The 23265-nt window shown below is 42.7% G+C and overlaps 1 protein-coding gene across 6 annotated transcripts in view; it reads left to right on the top strand.

The window, feature by feature from the left end:
- The window catches only part of dlg3 (discs, large homolog 3), a 140435-nt gene that overhangs the window by 77833 nt on the left and 39337 nt on the right, over positions 1-23265 (top strand). For 4 of the 6 annotated variants that reach the window (XM_079838592.1, XM_079838594.1, XM_079838593.1 and 1 more), the window contains 7 exons: positions 42-95; positions 500-550; positions 1913-2037; positions 2628-2797; positions 3038-3174; positions 4776-4920; positions 6194-6350. In XM_079838592.1, the coding sequence (XP_079694718.1) occupies positions 42-95; positions 500-550; positions 1913-2037; positions 2628-2797; positions 3038-3174; positions 4776-4920; positions 6194-6350 (839 nt within the window). Of the gene's footprint in view, positions 1-41; positions 96-499; positions 551-1912; positions 2038-2627; positions 2798-3037; positions 3175-4775; positions 4921-6193; positions 6351-7314; positions 7462-23265 lie in introns of all 6 variants that reach the window. The other 2 variants (XM_079838595.1, XM_079838590.1) reach the window with 1 other exon arrangement.

Genomic DNA, 23265 nt, shown 5'->3' with positions numbered 1-23265 from the left:
GCCTCACACACTGAGGTAATGTGCATCTCTTCATCTCACAGGCAAACCCTCCCCCCATCATTGTGAACGCAGACTCACTGGATGCAGGCCCTTATGTAAGTATCTGCTTCATGCTCTCAGCACCTCCAGTAGCGCCTGCCTGCCTGACTGCCTGCCACGTGGAATTATCCCCCTCAGCCCGGCCAAACCTTTCCCGTTGTACATGAGATAATAACAATAAAAATATGCAGAGATTAAATCACAGCAGATGTGGCTTTAATGCAGAGTGCAATTATTATTTAACCGTTATAATGAGTAGTCTTTGACTGTGTTTATCAGCCCTGTGCCTTGTACGTGATTCATACCTCTCATTTTTATTGCGCTGAGTTTATAGCGATTCTGCTTTTACATAATTAATGATAGTTGTGACCTTCTTGTGCGTAATTTGTTGACATTACTTCATGTCTAATGATTCAGTTTATGAGTCTATGTTACACAATTTTTCTTTTGTCTATTACAGGTGAACGGGAGTGATGGCATGTATAAATATGAAGAAATCATTCTCGAGAGGGTAAATATCAGTAATTCAGCTGTTTTATATGTCTGTTATTTTAGGGTGTCTTGTATAACTTACCAATATTCTCATCCACCAATGCTACCTATGAAGACCTGGACACTAGATGGCAGTAAATGTTGAGCTAGATGCCTGCAATTGAACTTCAGGCAATGTAATTTACAGCTGTGGTACATTATCAAAACTGATCACAAAACATAAGGGTTTTAAATTATAAAAAAAAAAAATAATAATAATTTGATTGAATCACCAAAAATGTTTAGAACAGTTTAGAAACACATATAACGATCAATCCTGATGAAAATCTAGATATATTCAATTCTTTGTAGATTACCATTAAATCAGTAGGTCTAAATGACAGTTGAATTAAATGTATTGATATGCAAGGAAAACAGATGCTAATAAAAAAAGTATTACACTGACTGCAGTAACTTTTGAACTTTGAAAGGCCTGTTTAGATCAAACACATAATAGGCGAAGTGAAAAAGTTACATTATTATTCTCAAGTCAGTCGAGAATAATACTTAATCTTTTTTTTTTTTTTTAAACATGCGTTTTGGGTATATTTACATACTACTTGAAAAGTTTTGAAAATACCATGCAATTTATTTAAGTACAGGTGCTGTTTTTATCTACAAAAACAAAAAGTTCTTGAGCTATCATATGTACTAAATGCAAAGTCTTTTCTTACTTGAAGTTTGTTCAATGCAAATGAATCTAAATCTATCTGCAAAGGCCATTCATTAAACAGCAGTAGATGTTGGATTTGGGTGCATCTCTGAGCTTTCAGCATAATTGCAGGGCTGTTCTCTAAGTGGCATTTCTGTACGCTGAGGCCTAAATAAACTATGTTAAGATCTCACACGTTAAAAGGTCTGTGGGTGTGCACGCTTCTTTAGTTGGAGCTCTCGCAGTGGCTCTGGAGCATGGAAGGCTCACTGGGATGTCTTAGCTCCACTCTGTACTAATTTGCTGCGACCGTCGCTCATTAATTATAGAAAATAATAAAGTGAGGTCTTTTCTCAGCTGTCTGCTTTAGGGCCTGTCTTTTGAGATGTGACTGTCAGACAGACCAGCCTGTCTCAGCTTTTTGGCACTGGAATGAAAACAGCAGAGTAAGAGGTGATGAAGTATGGAGGGAGGAAATAGGCGGAAGCGGATAGGACTTTTGGATTCTTGAAATGTGCACCACAAATTCCTATATTTAGCAGCATAATACTGTCCATGCCTTGCTGGTGTTTACAAAGTATCGAGAGCCAGGTGTCGTGCAAAAAGCAGATGCAGATCTTATCCACAAATCTTTGTGAAACATCTGAATTTCCTTGTCTATAATATTCTACTCATGTATGTCATCAATAGGGCAACTCTGGCCTTGGGTTCAGCATTGCTGGAGGTGTGGATAATCCACACATTCCTGATGATCCAGGAATCTTCATCACAAAGATCATCCCAGGAGGTGCCGCTGCCATGGATGGGAGACTAGGGTGAGTGATCTGTCTCTCAGGGTCTAATGTTCATTTTGAGCATCTCTTGCTCTGTTCCAAAACCAAGTGAGCTGCCTACATAGGCAGTATTTTAAGACATTATAGGCGGGCTCCCCACTCATAGGCTGTTCCAACAGTTATACATCCTAATTATGCTGTCTAGTTTGGCCAAATTCTAAGGCACCATCGCATGTATTCTTTACCGGAGAAGGCAATCATTTAGGATGAGCTTGGTGAAAAATAAATTCAAGATGGCGGACATGACGAGAGAAACTTAAATTATGAAAGGTATCTAATAAAAGTTCATTGTAGTTAAAAATCGATTGTTTTGCTAAGCATTTTATCCTATTAGAGTAGTAGCTTAGCAACTAACTAACAATGTCAGCTTAGCAACATCCACACAAAAAGGAATTTTGGGTGAAGGGCGAAATAAGGTTAATAATAAGGAAATAAGTTTGAAAGTGACTTCCGAGGGTGAACATTGGACTTTTTTGTGTGTTCAAAATTGGGCAGTTAGTAATTAGGATGATACATTAATTCATTGATTATGTTATTGCTGTGTTGACTTTGAGTCTCTTCTTGTGTCTAAGGGTAAATGACTGTGTTCTGCGGGTGAATGATGTGGACGTGTCAGAGGTTGTGCACAGCAAGGCTGTAGAGGCTTTGAAGGAGGCCGGCCCAGTTGTCAGGTTGCTGGTACGCAGAAGACAGGCTCCTCCGGAGACCATTTTGGAGGTCAACCTACTCAAAGGGCCTAAAGGTTAGAGGAGCACAATAGAAATTGCTGTTATTCATAATATCGCTATTATCACCCCTATTTACTTTACTAGTGAAAAGTTTCCTAACATTTAATTTATTTTCATTTATTCTCATTGAAATGCTTGTTTCTGTTGGAAATATGCCGCATTAAGGAAATAAAATGGGTTGTGAGTGTCATTTCATGTTGACTTCAACCTCAAAAGATCTGGTTAAAAATGTAACTCCATTCCATTTATTCAAGGTCTTGGCTTCAGTATTGCTGGAGGTATAGGCAACCAGCACATCCCGGGTGACAACAGTATCTACATCACAAAGATCATCGAGGGTGGGGCGGCACAGAAAGATGGACGTCTGCAGACAGGCGATCGCCTACTAGCTGTAAGATTTCACATATACACCTGTGTACTTTACTATATGTAGAGCCAGCACATATAGGCAACCTGGCTGCATGCATTGGAACATTGCATATCTTTGCAAGACCTATTTTTTCAGTGAATTTCTTTATGCTTCAATGACCACAGACAGTGTTGTAGGCTATTGTGTCATATTGTAGACAATATATCTCATGTGTGAAGGTTTATGGGCCACAGTGTGATTGATGTGAAGATGAGCGCAAACTCAAACAAGGACACATTTGCGATAAGGAGAAACACTTGCATGGCACACAAGTGCCAGGGACTGCGCAGGCTTTGACGTGGTCATAAATGTCATAATTAAAAGGCTATGCATCAATCATGGCAGCCATAACTGCAGAAATGTAAAGTGTGTCTTTACATCCCTTTCTTTCTTTTTGATTCAGTCAGGGAGCTTGATTTTGAGGACAGAGTGCCTAGAGTTGCTGTTTTTGTGTGTAAAGTTAGAATGTGTATAAACTAGATTTGATACTGCATCTCTTTTTTTTGGGGGGGGGGGGGGGGGTGCATTAGGAGGTTGTGGACAAAAAAAGCAGTTGTGAGGCAAAATTAATCTCCCTTTTATTCTATTTTAGGTGTTCAAGTATAACATTTAACTATGCATTGTGTTGTTTTGTTTTAAAGTTGCGTAAAATTTTTTACTTTATTAAATAAAATGCATAAATATATTTTTATAATAATATATATCAATTAAATAGTTAAATAGTTTAATACTTAAAAGTTCTAGATGCGCACTTTCAAACACTGATTTTTAATATTAAACCCCATATGTTATGGGTGTATCATGTTACCTATCATCTTGGTATTGGTAACTGAAAAGCAGAAGTTTTATGACTTTTTGTATTTAATTTAAATTAAACTTTGCTTGCTTACATTCAAATTAGAATTTGGACTCCGGTCACAAATGTAGATTTTTTTATTTTTTGATTGCTCCAAGTTTAGCGACATTTTTTAAATGTGTATTTAAAGCAAATGAGAAAATGAGAAAAAGGAATTCCTTATAAATCTCTAAATAATTAACATTTACAAATGCCTTTATATTTTGGTATTTATTATTTATTTATTATGCTTGGATTTATTGTGGGTGTGTTTAACAGTAATAATGTGTGCTAGTTATTTGCAGAGGTGTAATAAAGAAAAAAAATGTCTCTATGGTCATACAACTGAAATTTGACCAATCCGTTGGTGTCTATTGACCAGTGAATATATCAGAGAGGCAGTTGCGAGTCTAATTCGCTATATACTCACAATCCTTCCACTCCCTTAGAACAAATTGGACACATTTCTATCTGTCAAGCACTTAGCTTTCTATAGTGTGTAGGTGCCCTAAAGCTTCCAAAATAAAAAGGACTACGCCTTTCCAGCTTCCCCTCCCTCTCATCCTTCCTTTTGTGACCGGACGGCTGAGAGCTGGGGAATGGAATGCCGTCGCCGAGTGTGGGGCCATCCAGCCTCCGCTCCAGTCGCTTCCTTCCTACATCTTCAAATGTGCTGTCGTGAACATTCTGAGTCACGCTTCAGAGACCAGCCGATGTAACATGCGTGTGTGTGTGTCTGCCTTCGCAGGTGAATAACATTATACTTCAGGATGTGCGTCATGAGGAGGCTGTGGCCGCCCTGAAGAATACTTCAGACATGGTCTATCTGAAAGTGGCCAAGCCAGGACCAGTACATCTCAACGACATGTACGCCCCACCAGACTACTCCAGCAGTACGTACCTTCTTTTGCTGATCTCCATCAACCAACCCTATGCCCTTACTAGCTTAAAAACATTCCTAAACTGTTTATTTTATAGCCCAAGCACATGCACATACTGCATGATAAACGTGAAAATTACTTTGTGGTTAGGTCAATTCAAATATAACCTACATCCCTATCTGCTTTTATCCTTAACCCTGTAATGAAACCAAGTGGTGCAGAGAGTGAATGCTGTGGAGTTTTGTTACAGCACTGTGGTGTAGCAGTGGGCGCTGTTTTCAGACACCCACACACACTGCTGCTCCCATCACGGCACCGATCCTTCCCTCCCACTGAGAGACGAGGCTTTCACACAATCCACCTGCACAATTGCACACACAGCGGCCAAAATCAACTTTTTGCCATACCTGCCTGAATATCTCTTATTGGCCATGAAACTGTATTTTGCATTTTAATTAAAAATATATTTTTGACAATGAGATTATTTAGCTGTTTTTTACTTGCATATTTATGTCATATATGAGATGAGTCAGTCTCTCAATAGAAGTCTCAGCCGTTCAAAAGTGCAACTATGATACTGTTTCTCAGTCAATCGTTTTTGGCGGTATAATCCAGGAATATTGCACATACAGTGCCCTCCAAAAGACAAAGTGAGATTATGGATAATATCAGCATGAATCCTTATCCTTATAATTTGTAAATAAAACCAGCAATAATTATTTTATTTTTGATTAGATAATAAAAGATATTAGAGAATATTAAGAGAATATGTTTTTTAAAGAAAAAATACTTTTATTCAGTAAGGAAACTTGACCACAAAATTGTAAAAAAGCATTTACTGTATAATGTGGCAAAAGACTTCCATTTCAAATAAATGCTGTTCTTTTGAACTTTTGAAAAAGTTTATCAGACTTTCCAGAAACATATTAAGCTGCACAACTGTTTTTAACAAGAAATGTTTCCTGAGCACCAAATAAGCATATTAGAATGATTTCTGAAGGATCATGTGACACTGAACATAAGAGACTTCCTTCAAAAACAAAAAAAACTTTCCAATTCCAAAATTTTGAATGCTTGTATATATGCACATCACAATCAGGCATGCTTTTTGGCAGCTGTGATGCCTGATAACTAGCTTTTGCCCAGGCCTCATAGATTGTGTTGTCCTGTATCAATAATCAAAAAATATGGATTTATGCTTATCTTAGAGATGAACCGGTCCTCTGTAGTTACCTGGTGAAATCATCTGCCTTTTTTCCCTTTACTGGTCTCGGCCTCCCTCCAGCCTTTCCCACCATGGTAGACAACCACGTCGGACACAACTCCAGCATGGCCTACATGGGGGGCATGGAGCCTAAACCAGTGTACCAGCCACCCCAAGTCACCCCCTCGAGGTACTCCCCAGTTCCACGGCACATGCTGGGGGAGGAGGACTTCACCAGGTCAGAGTCAAGAAATTAATCATCTATTCACTTACGGTCACTCACTTCTTCACTCCAGGGTTCCCACGGCCATGAAAAACCTGGAAATATTGGGGAATTTATACATTTCCAGGACTGGAAAAGTCATACAAATAGAAATGTATACAGGTAATACTTCAGCTCTAAAATATTGAATCATCTAGAAATTGTGATTGCAATTTTAATAATACAAATTGTAAAACAAGCAAAGATTTCCTGGAAAGCAACGGGAAAAATCATGAAAATGTATTGGTCAAAAAATGTGGGAACTCTGTCACTCACTCAGATGTCACTTTTCAAGTGCACTCATGCACAAATGACAAAAAAAGCAACACTTGCATGTCCATATAAATATATATATTTGATTAGAGGTGTACATTTTTTCCCCACAATCTGTGCTACAGTTCTTCAGCTTTAGTTGTTTGATTTCTTTTTGGCAATACTGTTCACATTTTATGATGTAACTGGGCTAAGATAGAACAAAGAAAAATGATTTTAAGTAGGTGTCGAGTGTGGGCTGAAGAACGTCTACGAGGTGTGTAATGCCTCTCTGTGGTGGTGTGTTTGTGAACATTGCTTTAACTCAACATGACTGGTCTCCAACACAAATCCCAACACAGCAAACAAACACTCTGGGTATAAGTGATGCTTCTGGCATGGGGTCAAATGTCTTGAAGTCACGGCCACTGTTGCCTGGACATGAGATGGGTTTTACCTCTCCCAGCATGGACTCCCTGGAGCCTGTGAGTCACCCCAGGCCCCAGAGCTGACTCGTCCCTCTCTAGCCATCCAGCTGAAGGCATCCTCACTTCTGCATGTGTGTGTTTGTCTCTGTCTGTGTGCATGTGTGTGCCGTATGTGTCTTCATACAGTATGTCTCTGTGTCTGCTGTCTCTGTGTGTCTGAAAGCGCCCCATTTACTGTGTGATTTCTGTACCCCCAATAGGGCCGAGCCCATTTACAGTGCCATCCACAAACCTCATGGGGACACCAGCCCTCCCTCCCCCCATCTGTGCAGCAGGGGGTCTGGGGACGTGGGCTGCAGCCCCGCCCCGCCTGCTCTGTGTCAAAGCCTGGTCCCGTACACCGGCAGGTACTAACCAATGCTTCTCGCTCTGCCTGGCTTAGCATAGCATAGCCTAGTTAACCTAATAGTTACCCCCCCGCCCGCCCCACACGGCCACCATTCTACCCCCTTCCTCAGCTCAACCTGCAGTGTGGCACAGGTAAGGTCTTGAGGCAAATAGCTCCCTGCCTCGAGCCTTGTACACCTCTGCAGTGTACAGGAGATGCCACGCATTTTTAGCTTGTGGTATTAAACTCCTCAAGGCCTGTTCACACCAACACGAATGTTCTGCACAAAAATTGGTCCAATTTTTACATGTGATTTGTCTGTTCAGACCTGAGCTGAATGAAAATTGACATTCACTCTTAAGAAAAACAGAAATTCCCTGGAGAAGAAAGGAGTTCAAACGGTATTCACATGTTTTTAAACTGCCGTTCAGATTTTTGTGTTCGCTATGGTGTTTGTCAAACAATAAGTGCAGAGATTCTTCCTCAGCTATTTGCTGTTACTTAGCAAAATACTCTGTTTGTGAGCGCCACGATCCTACGACGAAGATCGCTCTCCTCTTCTGATATGGTATACTTTTTTTTTTTTCACGGATATATGACTTGACCTGAAAACAGATGCAGGTAATTGCACACGCTCAGTTGAGCTCTCTCTCGCTCTCTCTCTCTTTCTCTCTCTCTTAATTAAGTAAAAAAATCATTATATATAACTTATTTAACATTCAATATACATGCATGCAGTGTAAAACAAGAAGGGCATAGCCTTATGAAAAAGAAACAAAAGGTTGGCTTGTCAGTTTCGGGGTATTACAATATTTCAGTAATCGTGACAGCCCTAACAAGTTGTCGTTTTATGCAACAGCAATAATAATAACTCTGGGCATGTGATTAAAAGCATGAATTCTGTCGGTTGGCCAGTTTTATTCACAGTGTGATGAAAAAGAGATGGCATTGACAGCATGCAAATATTCGTGTTGGTCTGATCGGGTGCGCTAACAGCCGCTCATTCAAATTAAAATCGCACAGAATTTTTAACCAAATATTTGTCTTGGTGTGAACAGGGCTTTAGGCACCTTTAGAGTCAATAGAGAAATGAGGGATTTATACTTTCTAACCTGGTTTAACCATGCCTATCGCGTTTTCATTATTTAGGAGGGTTTCATTTTTTCTGTCAGTTCATTCGGAGCACAGACTCTTCGGGTTTAAAGGGATAGTTTACCCAAAATTTTTATTTCTGTCATCATTTACTCACTTCATGTCTTTTCAAACCTGTATGGAACATAAAAAGATATTTTTAAAGTCTCCATACAATGAAAGTCAATGGGGTCAAATGTTGTTTGACTTTCAAAATATCTTTTTTTTTGTGCTCCACAAAAGAAAGTCACGTGAGTAAATGATGGCAGAATTATTATTTAATGGACATTTAAAGATGTTTTGTTTTCAAAACAGTTAACCATTTTAGGATGTATTTGTTATATGTACATCTACAATAAGGTGATAAATAATGCCCCTTTTTTAATTTTGTTATTGAAAGTCTGAAAATTCTTTTAAAACACACTTCAGAAGCCTGCAGCCTTTAGTTTTGGTTTGAAAAACCAAATGGGGGGTTCTGCACCCCCAAACTCGCCCCTAATTCACACCATGCCCATTTTGTATCTATGTTCAATCTCTATAGTATGTGAGTTTAAACCTAAGCCATCATCCCTAACCAGCCCATATAATGTCCTGTTGTTTTGTGTGCTCTCTGAAGCAGTCTTACTCTGAGTGATGTACTGTGACTGGCTGTCTGGGATGGGTATCATCTACTTTACGTACCACTATATGTCAGTGATTGTTGCTTAAACCTTGCATACTCACTGTACTGTAGTACAGGCTCTACAGTTATTCAATTCACTTTCAACAACCCTCACTCTACATATTAACCTTTAGCACATAACTAGTCAACAGTTTATCATGACATGAATGATATGATACTTTTTGCAGTTTATTGAAGAGTGTGTGCTATTGGAAGTTGGACTTACAATGTTCGGCTGGTAGAATCCATAGATTACATTGAAATACTAAAGCTCTATATAGAGACCATCAAAGACACTATTGGTTTTTGCCTTGGGCCAGTAAGCAACCACCCAGAACTACCTAGCAACACCCTAGCAAGCACATAGCAATATCCTGACAACCTTAACATTCTATCAACTGCATAGCAATGCCTTGCCCTTTTACATGTGCAAGTAACGCACACATTTTATTCAGAAATTGTAATAAAACAAAATATTACATGTGCAGGATGGGATTGGATGTAGGATTACTTAATATACAGATATATATTCTTCCACAAGGTGCCCAAAAGTGTGTGCGTGTGTTTGTGTGTGTGTGTGTGTGTGTGTGTGTGTGTGTGTGTGTGTGTGTGTGTGTGTGTGTGTGTGTGTGTGTGTGTGTGTGTGTGTGTGTGTGTGTGTGTGTGTGTGTGTGTGTGTGCGCGTGTGTGTCCCACCTTTTGTAGTCTTGACATATACAATACGTTTATATGTTCATCAGTTTGTATACTAGCATTGCGGTAGGTGTGACAAAGACTGGAGTGGTCACCAAAGATTTATTATTCTCCAAACACATAAATACACACTCATGGTACCATCCAACGCAGGAGTGTTTTGGCTTCTGTTGTAGTTATGTAAATATAAACAGTAGGGCCTGCTCTTACCATAAATGTATAGGGAAGTGAGAGGTTGATTCTGCAGTCAGACTACAAATGAGTAGTGGCGCACATTCCTGAAGCTGTCATGATTCATTTGAACGGGGGAAAGCAGGGCACACACACACACACAGTGTGCTCTGCCAATGCCCATCACACACATAGATACACTTAGACAGTCTGTCATAATGTGCTGACATGAACACGCACTCCCTTTGACACGTAGCCCAAACATACACACACACACACACACACACACATACAGAATGAGACACAATATTTAAACCTACACAGGGCTACACCTACCAAAGTACATAAATAGTGTTTATTATCCCACTTTGCACTTCACTGTGCCCAAACTAAGCTGTCAAAGTAAGTCTGAACCTTATCACAATCACCCTGGAGGTCTCCCCAGAGGCTAATAAAAGTTGTTTACAGGCACATATACTTTGTGTTGGTGTACAGTGACAGTTCACTCCTGGAGGACTCTGCCAGTGTGTGTGTGTGTGTGTGTGTACATGACTGAGTCACAGGAGAGACTCAGATAGGCCCTCTGCCCATCTGTGCTTCCCCCACACTAGCACGGCAGTCACAGACACATTTAGATCCCTCCATCTGACCCAGTACACACTAACGGCCCCCTGGCTTCTTTACCAGCTGAATACATTATGGAGATTCGGGGGAGATCTCCCACCCACCCTTCGGATTGCAAAACATAATCGGCCGTGCCGCCAATCGAACAGGCCTATGACAATCTGCTTGCGCACCCATGCTAACAAATGATGGACATACATTTATATAACCAGACAGAGATGTGTATAATCACACAAATCTTACATTGTAAATTCAGGTCATACGTGACTATATTTGATAATGGTTATCAAAAATGGCTTCCTTTCATAACTCATGGAGTTTGTTTTTCCATTCAGTGCATTACATCACTTGTAATTCAGACTGCTACATAACTGGGGAAATAGGGGAAATTTGAATATACTACTGATAATGTTTGTCTATTTGTGTTACATTGTGTTTATTTGACACAGATAATTGATTGTGCAAAGCAATTGCATTGACTATGTAGAGAATACTTAAAATACTTTGTATATAAAATACATACAAATATATACACTCATCTAAAGGATTATTAGGAACACCTTTTCAATTTCTCATTAATGCAATTATCTAATCAACCAATCACATGGCAGTTGCTTCAATGCATTTAGGGGTGTGGTCCTGGTCAAGACAATCTCCTGAACTCCAAACTGAATGTCAGAATGGGAAAGAAACGTGATTTAAGCAATTTTGAGCGTTGCATGGTTGTTGGTGCCAGACGGCCGGGCCGGTCTGAGTATTTCACAATCTGCTCAGTTACTGGGATTTTCACGTACAACCATTTCTAGGGTTTACAAAGAATGGTGTGAAAAGGGAAAAACATTCAGTATGCGGCAGTCCTGTGGGCGAAAATGCCTTGTTGATTGTAAAAGAGGTAATCTAGTAGGGCTAGTTCATCTAGGGTTTCAGGCAATAAACAGGATGGTGTATCGGTCAGAATACAGGAATAAAGACGAGGAGATATTCTTTCTTCTTTAGATTGTATTGGACTTCAGCAGTGCTCATCAGAACATTCCAATATCCAGTATTGTCATTATAGTCTGATAATAAAACAAATAAATCACCATTAGGTACTGCCATCTAAACAGTTACAGTACATACATTTCTATGCAACGTAAAGAATATATCCACACATATAATACAAATCAGGTTCATCTAACATAAATATCTCAATAAACATTAATATGCCCCTTAGAACATAATCTACAATTACATAAACATGAATATTACTGCTTGGAGAAATATAAAGCGCTTCACCTATTTCACTGACCAGTTCACATTAAACTGTATTAGAAAAGGTTTACAAAAGGAGCAATGGCGACATCTTCTGGCCAGACAAGGCTACTACTCAAACAGCGTCTGCACATGGTCTCGTGAGCACGATATTAATTCCCTTAACTCAATATTATAAACGTAACGATGAAACTTATATATCAGAAGGCTCACACTAGTTAACTTATTATTTCCTACAGTGTTTTACAACATAAACATTGTTCTATCACTATAAATCTCACTCATCACGCTGGCACATGATAATGCATAATAATTTCTACAATAGAAACATTAACACAGCAAAGTAGCAGTCACTTACTTTCCGTCATTAACTCAACGCATGAACATTGGAAGCTGGATTGTTCAGTAGGGACTAAGGAAGCTGCACAGCACAGATACGTAGGCTAAATGATGTCGTTAAACTTGAACTCGTTTCCATACCCGCTATATCTGACGCTAACCACACATTTCTCTTCCGTCACCACAGAATAAGAGTCTTAAAGGGGAAGGCACCCTGAAATGTCAGAGCCTTTTATACAGCCGCCCCCAAATGTGCAAGCACATTTGCTCCCTTTAAAAGGCTTATCAGTCAGGCTGTGAGGGGCTCACAGAGGCATCGTCCATCCCCGACGGGAGAGCTGGCAACATCACCAACCGAGCTACCGGTCGGGTGTACACATGTCCTTTGATGTCCACATCGGCAGATCTAATGCGTCCATCGTCGCTGCGGTGACTCTTGATTACATGCCCAATGGGCCACAAGGCTCGAGGTAGCTGCGGGTCCACCAGCATGACAACAGCCTTTTCCAGTAGTTCAGGGGAAGAGGAGTGCCATTTCTGTCTAGTTTGCAGCCCAGGGAGATATTCCCTGATGAATCTGGACCAGAACTGATCAGCGAGAACCTGTGAATGCCTCCAGCGTCTACGGCTCAGGAGCTCCGTCTCAGGATAAACCACTTGGGGAAGAGATCCATCAGGCCGCCCCATAAGCAGACTATTGGGTGTCACGGGGTCGATATCCGCGATGTCGGCAGATACGTAACCCAATGGTTTGGAATTGAGAATTGCCTCAACTTCCAGGAGAACAGTGAGCAGGACGTCCTCATGAACAGGTTGGGCCCCCACACAGGTGTAAAGTGCAGACTTGACAGAGCGGACCTCTCTTTCCCACACTCCACCGAAGTGTGGAGCTGCGGGAGGGTTGAACTGGAACTTAATCCTCTGTCGCGCGAGTTGTTTCTGCAAGGTTGGCTCCATACTGGCAAAAGCCTCTCTTATTTCCCGTTCTCCTCCTTTAAAATTGGTTCCCTGATCTGACAACAACTCTGCAGGTGTCCCCCTTCTGGCGATGAACCGTCTCAGGGCCATCAAATAAGCATCCGCATCCATATTTCTGAGGAGATCCAAGTGTACCGCCCTGGTTGTTAAACACTTAAATATTATCCCCCAGCGTTTCTCCTGACGTCTGCCTATCTTCACTAACATGGGCCCAAAACAATCCACGCCAGTGGAGTGGAAGGCTGGTTTGTGTAATCGGAGACGAGCAACGGGAAGGTCCGCCATTCGGGGAATGGAGGGTTGAGCTCTCCAACGCTGACAATCGGCACAAGAATGCTGGTGTCTGCGAATTGCCTCCCTCCCACGGATTATCCAGAATGACCGCCGCATCTCCGCAAAGACTCGCTCTGGACCAGGATGATGCAGGTCGCTATCATACTTTTGGATAAGCAAGCGTGTAAAGGGGTGTGAGGCATCCAAAACCACAGGGTGCAATGTCAAGTCGTCTTGACCTTCCAAACGTCGCAGCCGACCTCCTACTCTTATAAGGTCCGTGGATTTGTCCAACTCTGGAGCCAAGGTGAGTAACCGACTCCCATGTGCGACAGGCTTCCCTACTGCAAGGAGTTTGTAGTCCTCTGGGAAAGACTGTTGTTGGGCTCGCTGGAGAACTATCATCTCCGCCTTTTGGTACTCTTCAGCACTCGGTGGGAAACTAGAAGGGGTTTGTCCTAGGATTTCTTGAGCAGTGGCATCTATGAGCTCCTGCCAGTTTCGGTACAGCTTGTCATCCCTGCTGATTGACATTGGTGAGGTAATCGTTACTCCACAGAAGGTGGTCTTCCGGAGTTCCGCTTTATCCTCAAATGGTTCGGTGCTGGGTCTTTCTGGCCAAATAGCTGGGTTCTGGAGAAGGAAGGGAGGTCCTTGAGACCATCGGTTGGGATCTATTAAGGCCTCCAGGGTCTTCCCTCTCGTCAGATCGTCAGCGGGATTATTTGCAGAGTCCACGTAGCGCCAAGTGCACTTCTCCGTTAACTCCTGGATCTCAGCTATTCTGGCGCCCACGAAGACCTTGTATCGACAAGACTGAGAGTGTAGCCAGGTCAGTACAGTAGTGGAGTCGGACCACATCACAGTTCGAGCCACTGTCAAAGTAAGTTCCCTCTCGAGAACGCGAGCCAGCTGTGCTGCAACCAGAGCTCCGCAAAGCTCCAGGCGTGGGATAGAATGCAGACGTCTTGGAGCTACTCGTGAACGAGCAAGGATAAAAGACAGGTGGACCTGTCCTTCCTTGTCTTCGGTTCTCATGTAGGCTACGGCTCCATATGCTTGCTCAGAGGCGTCTGCAAAGATGTGCACCTCACGTGTGGCACCCGCAAGGTTAACGTCCGCCGGAACATATGCACGTGGGAATGTAAGTAGAGGTAAGGACTCAAGTTCAGCCTCCCAGCTGAACCAGGCCTGCAGGAGGTCGGCGGGTAAGTTCGAGTCATCCCATCCTCGCTTCTTATCCCACAGCTGCCTGATGATGAGCTTTGCTCGGGTGGAGAAAGGTAACATATAACCCAGGGGATCATATTGTGTAGCTAGAACTCTGTAGATGTTCCTCAAGGTTGGTTCCTCGTAGGACACAGGCCTATGTTTGTAGCCCAAGGAGTCGGTTGCCCAATTCCAGCTGAGACCAAGTGTTGACTCGAGAGGGTTGGACTTATCCTGTGCCAGCCACAGGTCCAGGCTTTCCGATCTGGCCTCTTGAGGCAAGTGACGCAGGACGCTTGGATCGTTGCAAGCCCATTGGCGCAACTCAAAACCTGCAGATATCAGAAGATCCCTGAGTCGATCAACAAGTCGTTTGGCCTCACCCGATGTACCCATGCTCTGCAGGCAATTATCCACATAAAAGCAGTTCTCAACCGAGAATTTCAGGTCATCGTCAGGCCCGCAGTGGTCAACAACATGGCGCTGTAAGGCATATGTCGCACAGCACGGGCTACAGGTTGCGCCGAAAGGCAAAACTTGCCACTCAAATGTTCTTGGGGGCTCTTCCACCTTCAGGTCCCGCCACAGGAACCTTAGAAGGCGGCGATCTTCAGGGATGAGGCGGACTTGATGGAACATCCCCTTGATGTCTCCACTAACCGCGATGGGGTGTTCACGAAATCTCAGTAAAACTCCCAGCAAAGGGGCACCAAGAGTAGGGCCCGGTAACAGGTACTGGTTCAGGGTCTGCCCAAGGTACTGGTGAGAGCAGTTAAAGACCAGGCGGGGTTTCCCGTTGTGGCTGACGAGATGATGTGAGATATACCATCCTTCTTTGGTTGAGGTATCCTCAGTGATTTCCCTCACAGCACCTGCTTCAATGAGCTTCTGCATTTCCTTCCTGTATGCATCCGCCAGCCTGGGGTCCTTTAAAAGTCGCTTCTCAGTACTACGTAACATGGGCATAACTGCCTCCTTTGGCGAGTGCAATGGTGGCATGCTTGCCTGTCGCAGCAATGATGTGGCGTACCTAAGAATTCCATCCACATTAGTACGGACAGTCTTGGATTCAAGCAATGCTACAGCCTGTTGATCCTGCTTTGACCGAGTCACCTCTCTTTCTGGTCGGTAAGGTACAGTGTCTACTTGCCAGAGCCTCTCAACATGCTTGTAAAGCTCATCCATTGATGGCGCATATGAAGTATACAGGCACTGTGCAGGTTGGATAGGCCGCCCCATGAATGGGGTGGGGCCCTGAAGAGTCCACCCAAGCCGGGTGCGGACTGCGGCTGGGCCACCTGATGGACCAAGTCTGACTGGCTCAACAGGTGTTATCAGCTGAGGGTTATCAGATCCTACAAGGAGTGTTGGCTGAGCATCTCTTAAGGCAGGTAGGGGAATACCACTTAGGTATTTGTATTTTCTCTTCAGGCGGTCAATGGGGTAAGTATGCTGTGCTAGGCTGAGGCGGCCAGCTGTGAAGGCCCCCTTGATCTTATAGCTTATGTGAGGGTTCGCCACTGGTGAGACGCTGAAAGACACTGTGTGGCCATGGAGGATCTGGATGTCCTGTCGGACTGTACGCAAAGGAAGCGCTTCGGGTTTGCCCTTTAGGCCAAGAAACTTAGCTGCTGCTGGCAACAACATGGTCCTCTCTGACCCATCATCGAGGATCGCAAAGGTGTCCAGCGTCCGATCTCCATAATGTACAAGCACCGGGACGACCTTCAACATGACTCGATTCCCGGCTCCAGGTCTGTCCAGGTAGAGCGAATCAGCCGCAGAGCTAGTTAAGCAGCTCTCTTCTTTAGCAGCTACATCTTTATTGCCCCTCTCTGCTCTTGTATTTATCTCGTGAAGAGCCAGTAGGTGCTTTCCCTGACAGATGTTGCAAGGTTTCTTCAATGTGCACTGAGCAGCTTGATGAGTTCGTGCGCAGCGCCAGCACCGTTTGTTAACCCGGATCCATTCCCTAAGCTGGTCTCTAGAGAGTTTGGTGACAGCACTGCATTGACTAAGATAATGTTCAGTACTCTCACAGTAGGCACAGTAGGCTTTACTCTTGGCTCCTCGGTTAGTTGAACTCTCTTTAAGATACGAAGAAGCTGTCTCTGCCGACTCACCAGCTCCATGAAGGACAGTCACCGTCTGTCTACCAGGACGACCATCAGTCTTCATGTTCTGCCTTTCCTTTATGCTGCGTCCAGTAGCCTGACTGTCGAAGCCCTGACACCATGATTCATAGCGGAGCCATTCTGACAAATCATGTAAAGTGTGGGTCGCCCCTAACTGCTTGAACTGATGTCGACGGAAATCAGCTCGCTGCTCCGGAGGGAGCTTACTCAGCAGACGAGCAACATGTGATCCGCAGTTGAGTTCAATTTCCCCTTCAGGTCCCAGAGTCTGCAATAAACCCACTAAAGATTGTATCTGGAGAGAGAATTTCTGGAATGCCATAGTATCACCTCGCCTCACCTCGGGAGTCTCCAGGACGTTCGCTATCTTCTTTAAGGCAAGTTGATGAGGCTGCCCGAATTTGTCATGGAGGGCTGACATAGTGTCACTATAAGGGGTGGGTGAGTTTAGATAAGCATCAGCTATCAGCTTGGCTTCCTCCAGCTTTAAATGATCTACAAGTATCTGATACTTGAAGAGTTCTGTAGCCGTGGATGGGAGTAGGTTTTCTAAAGCTATGCGAAGCCGTGCGAACTCACTGGGATCCGGGTGAATGAACCTTGGGATTGTGGGTTGAGGCCCTCGATACACTTGTTCATTCCCCAGCGGCTGCATAAACGGGTTAGATGGCGGCATACCATGTACCGCTCCGTATCTGGCCTCTAAGGGATGGTAGGCACGGGCAGGTGCCGATTTCATTACAGGTGCATGAGCTGGGGCAGGGTGTGTGAGCAACTGAGAGGGCCGTTTAGAGTGGTATGATGATATCCCTCTATCAGAAGCAGGAGCGGGGTACTGAGGATGCAGTGGAGGCTTACAAGGCATACATACTCTACCTCCGGGGGAAAGGTCGAGCTGGTTACGGTCTAGCCCTTGTTCTTCGACCCTGAGATTGCACATGCCTCCCGTCAGGTTCTCATCAGGTTCAGGCCAGGGTGGAGGATCAGGCCAGTCCTCATCCTCCATTTCCTTCGAGTGTGCTGCATCAGTGAAACTTCTTGAGGCCACAGCACCGGCCTGTGGAGATGTGGGGTTGCTGTAGTTTGCGGCTGGACTATTAACTTGGGCCAGGTTTTCCCTCAGCGAGCGGGCTACTTCCAACAGCTCTTTCATCTCATGCCGTGCTTCATTGAGTTCCTTTATGCCAGTCTGGAAGGCCTGTTGTGTTTGGAGCAGCTTAATATTCTCCTCCCGAATAGCTCTAATTTCCTCCGAGAAACGAGAATCCAGATATGGGCTCTGATGGGATGAGGGTGTTCGCGCAGGCTGAATAAACCCATCCAAATCTCTCCTCTGGCCGTGGTCTGAGACTAACTGATAAATCTCAGGGTGAGCAGCATTCCCAGGGAAACCCCCAGAGTGAGAGTGGGCTGTCTGGAAAGGGGTCATCTGGTCTGGACCCTCCCGAGTGGGGAACACCCTCCTATCCAATGCAGGGGATGACAGATCCCATTTTAACTGATCTCTTTGACTATATCCCATATAGTCCACTTCGAAGTCCTGAAGTCTGACAGGTCGACGTATTTGACGTTTAGGTCTCACATCAGGATACATCTCTTCATCTGCCTCCATCCTGAATACTGTATCCGGCTCGAAGGACCAATGTAAAAGAGGTAATCTAGTAGGGCTAGTTCATCTAGGGTTTCAGGCAATAAACAGGATGGTGTATCGGTCAGAATACAGGAATAAAGACGAGGAGATATTCTTTCTTCTTTAGATTGTATTGGACTTCAGCAGTGCTCATCAGAACATTCCAATATCCAGTATTGTCATTATAGTCTGATAATAAAACAAATAAATCACCATTAGGTACTGCCATCTAAACAGTTACAGTACATACATTTCTATGCAACGTAAAGAATATATCCACACATATAATACAAATCAGGTTCATCTAACATAAATATCTCAATAAACATTAATATGCCCCTTAGAACATAATCTACAATTACATAAACATGAATATTACTGCTTGGAGAAATATAAAGCGCTTCACCTATTTCACTGACCAGTTCACATTAAACTGTATTAGAAAAGGTTTACAAAAGGAGCAATGGCGACATCTTCTGGCCAGACAAGGCTACTACTCAAACAGCGTCTGCACATGGTCTCGTGAGCACGATATTAATTCCCTTAACTCAATATTATAAACGTAACGATGAAACTTATATATCAGAAGGCTCACACTAGTTAACTTATTATTTCCTACAGTGTTTTACAACATAAACATTGTTCTATCACTATAAATCTCACTCATCACGCTGGCACATGATAATGCATAATAATTTCTACAATAGAAACATTAACACAGCAAAGTAGCAGTCACTTACTTTCCGTCATTAACTCAACGCATGAACATTGGAAGCTGGATTGTTCAGTAGGGACTAAGGAAGCTGCACAGCACAGATACGTAGGCTAAATGATGTCGTTAAACTTGAACTCGTTTCCATACCCGCTATATCTGACGCTAACCACACATTTCTCTTCCGTCACCACAGAATAAGAGTCTTAAAGGGGAAGGCACCCTGAAATGTCAGAGCCTTTTATACATTGATGCTAGAGGTCAGAGGAGAATGGGCCGACTGATTCAAGCTGATAGAAGAGCAACTTTGACTGAAATAACCACTCGTTACAACCGAGGTATGCAGCAAAGCATTTGTGAAGCCACAACACGCACAACCTTGAGGCGGATGGGCTACAACAGCAGAAGACCCCACCAGGTACCACTCATCTCCACTACAAATAAAAAAAAGAGGCTACAATTTGCATGAGCTCACCAAAATTGGACAGTTGAAGACTCGAAAAATGTTGCCTGGTCTGATGAGTCTTGATTTCTGTTGAGACATTCAGATGGTAGAGTCAGAATTTGGCGTAAACAGAATGAGAACATGGATCCATCATGTCTTGTTACCACTGTGCAGGCTGGTGGTGGTGGTGTAATGGTGTGGGGGATGTTTTCTTGGCACACTTTAGGCCCCTTAGTGCCAATTGGGCATCGTTTAAATGCCACGGCCTACCTGTGCATTGTTTCTGACCATGTCCATCCCTTTATGACCACCATGTACCCATCCTCTGATGGCTACTTCCAGCAGGATAATGCACCATGTCACAAAGCTTGAATCATTTCAAATTGGTTTCAGACATTCTTGAACATGACAATGAGTTCACTGTACTAAAATGGCCCCCACAGTCACCAGATCTCAACCCAATAGAGCATCTTTGGGATGTGGTGCGGGAGCTTCGTGCCCTGGATGTGCATCTCACAAATCTCCATCAACTGCAAGATGCTATCCTATCAATATGGGCCAACATTTCTAAAGAATGCTTTCAGCACCTTGTTGAATCAATGCCACATAGAATTAATTAAGGCAGTTCTGAAGGTGAAGGTCACAGTATTAGTATGGTGTTCCTAATAATCCTTTAGGTGAATGTATGTATGTGTGTGTGTGTGTGTGTGTGTGTGTGTGTGTGTGTGTGTGTGTGTGTGTGTGTGTGTGTGTGTGTGTGTGTGTGTGTGTGTGTGTGTGTGTGTGTGTGTATATATCTTTATAATATCTTGAAGTATTTTGTAAATTGTGTTGAATATTTGTGCAATGCAGGTTCATGGTTGATGTTTCAAACTAAAAAAGGATATAAATTGAATATCCACTGAAACTCTATATATAAAAAATATGAAATAAAATTGCTTGTGTATTTAAATATGTAAATAACAAATATTCAAGAATGGTTAATTTATATTTTTTTAACTTTAACTTCAACTTTATTTAATATGTACAGACATTTTTACTCTTGACATACACAAGTGAAGCGGGGCAACATTCACCAGTTTCATGCTGAACACAATGTTCAATCTTTAATATATAAAAATACACTACAGTTAAAATAATACAGTTCAGTAAGATTTTTTTTGAAGATTTTAATACTTTGAACTACTACTAAATAGTTTTACCAAAAAGTTGTATTTCAAATAAATGCTGCTATCTTTTTATTCGTGAAAGAATCCTGAAAGAAAATGTATCATGGTTTCCATAAAAATATGAAGCAGCACAACTGTTTTCCACATTTATATATATTTACTGTTTTACAGTATATTTGATCAAACAAATGCAGCCTTGCTGAGCATAAGAGACTTTGATTAAAAAAACATTAAACATTTTTTACCAACCCCAAACATTGAACGTTTGTGTATAAACAAGTGTACATGTCAACCTTGTTTATGTCTAAAAGACTGAAGAATCAGAAAGAGCTTTATTGCCAAGTATGTTTGAACACACAAGAAATTTGTTTCGGTGACAGAAGAAGGTTGAGCATTTGAGCATGGGTAATTAAATCTGTCTGCCATGTTATTTCAACCATAATTCCTACTCAGATACTTCAGGAAATATTTGGTTTATGTGTGTTTATGTTTAGTTTAACTGTGCAATGCTCAAATACTTAAACTTACGGTGCAATGCTCAAACATTTCGAGTGCATAAGTAGTAACTTTGCACTCATTTAAAGGGTTAGTTCACCCAAAAATGAAAATTCTGTCATTAATTACTCACCCTTATGTCGTTCGACACCCGTAAGACCTCCGTTCATATTCGGAACACAAATTAAGATATTTTTGTTGAAAGCTGATGGCTGAGAAAGGCTTCAGATAGGCCTCCATTGGCATTCAGTACATTTACACTCCCAAGACCCAGAAAAGGCACTTAAAACGTCGTTACAAAGTCCATCTCACCACAGTGACTCTACAATCATTTTACGATGCGACGACAATAGTTTTTGTGCGCAAAAAAAAATCCAAATAACACCTTTATCCAACTTGTTATTGCCTTCCGTGTGTGCCTCCACGACGCATGCGCGAGAATATTACGCAGATCCGGCGTTCGGACAGATGAACCAGAAGCGATTTGTTTACAAGCAGAGGAAGACGCGTGTCTAAGCTGTTGGATTCTACATTGATCGTGCTTTAGGTCTCGGCGTAGTTCTCAAAATGGGACTAAAGTGTGCATTTCATGGATTCCCGAACCCCGGCGCTACGTCAAATTCTCGCGCATGCGTCGTGGAGGCACACACGGAAGGCAATAACAAGTTGGATAAAGGTGTTATTTAGATTTTTTTTTGCGCACAAAAACTATTGTCGTCGCATCGTAAAATGATTGTAGAGTCACTGTGGTGAGATGGACTTTGTAACGACGTTTTAAGTGCCTTTTCTGGGTCTTGGGAGTATTAATGTACTGAATGCCAATGGAGGCCTGTCTGAAGCCTTTCTCAGCCATCAGCTTTCAACAAAAATATCTTCATTTGTGTTCCGAATATGAACGGAGGACTTACGGGTGTCGAACGACATGAGGGTGAGTAATTAATGACAGAATTTTCATTTTTGGGTGAACTAACCCTTTAAGCTACACCAGTTTAAGGCTAACGCTGCATCTGAAATCGAGTATGTCCGAATTTCATTTATACTATTCATACTATATGGATGGTATGAATGACCTACTCAGACAGTAAGTGATTTTGGACGCAGGCATGCAGCATAAGTTTTAACTTACAGCAGAAGCAACCGTTCCCTCATCGAGTAACTATGCTTGCATTTGCTAGTGCAATTGACAATTTAGAATCTAAATCTTCATTGTCAATAAAGCAACACGATAAGTCAAGTCACTCATTTGTCATTAGGTTTCGTTTATACTGTGCAAATAGGCAGGATCAAATATAATTGAAGCTGGTTTTTGGCAGCTTTACTCAGTGACGCACCTGATTGTAAACTGTTGACACACTTGGTTTATTCTTAGCTGCTCGGAGAGGCTGGAAATATCTTGAATGTCTCTTGGCGTGAAATCAAATGGGACTGAAGTGTGTTCTGAGGAAGAGATCGGTGGTTTTCACCCAGAGCTTTGAAAGCATTCAGAGAAAGAGGAAGACAGAGCAGCCCACAGCAGTCATGAAAGCCATGTGATCCTGCCAAAGAGAACATGTTTTCCATGGAGAATTATGTCTCTGCGTGTTTCTGGAGAGCAGCATCCACTGTCCACCATTAATCACCCAATCAGTGCCAATTACTTAGAGTGGAAAAAGAAGCAGACAGACAGCATTGGGGCATTGCAACCCTGAAAACCTCTGAGCCTTATAGTCATCCTTCAGAAGAGTCAGGAAATTTCAGCATGTGCCACAACAGTAGGTTGATGGTGATCGGGGGGGGGGGGGGGGGGGGGGGGGGGGGGGCAATATGCCATAGAGATTAATACAGAAAGAGTGATAAACACTGCACTGCACAAAAGTTGGTTGGGTGCCTTATCATCTACAAAATGGATACATTTTACTCTCTTAATA

The sequence above is a fragment of the Gobio gobio genome (assembly GCF_949357685.1).
Source record: "Gobio gobio genome assembly, chromosome: 16".
Lineage (NCBI taxonomy): Eukaryota > Metazoa > Chordata > Actinopteri > Cypriniformes > Gobionidae > Gobio > Gobio gobio.
The sequence above is the reverse complement of the archived record's forward strand: the minus strand, read 5'-3'. Positions and strand labels throughout refer to the sequence as shown.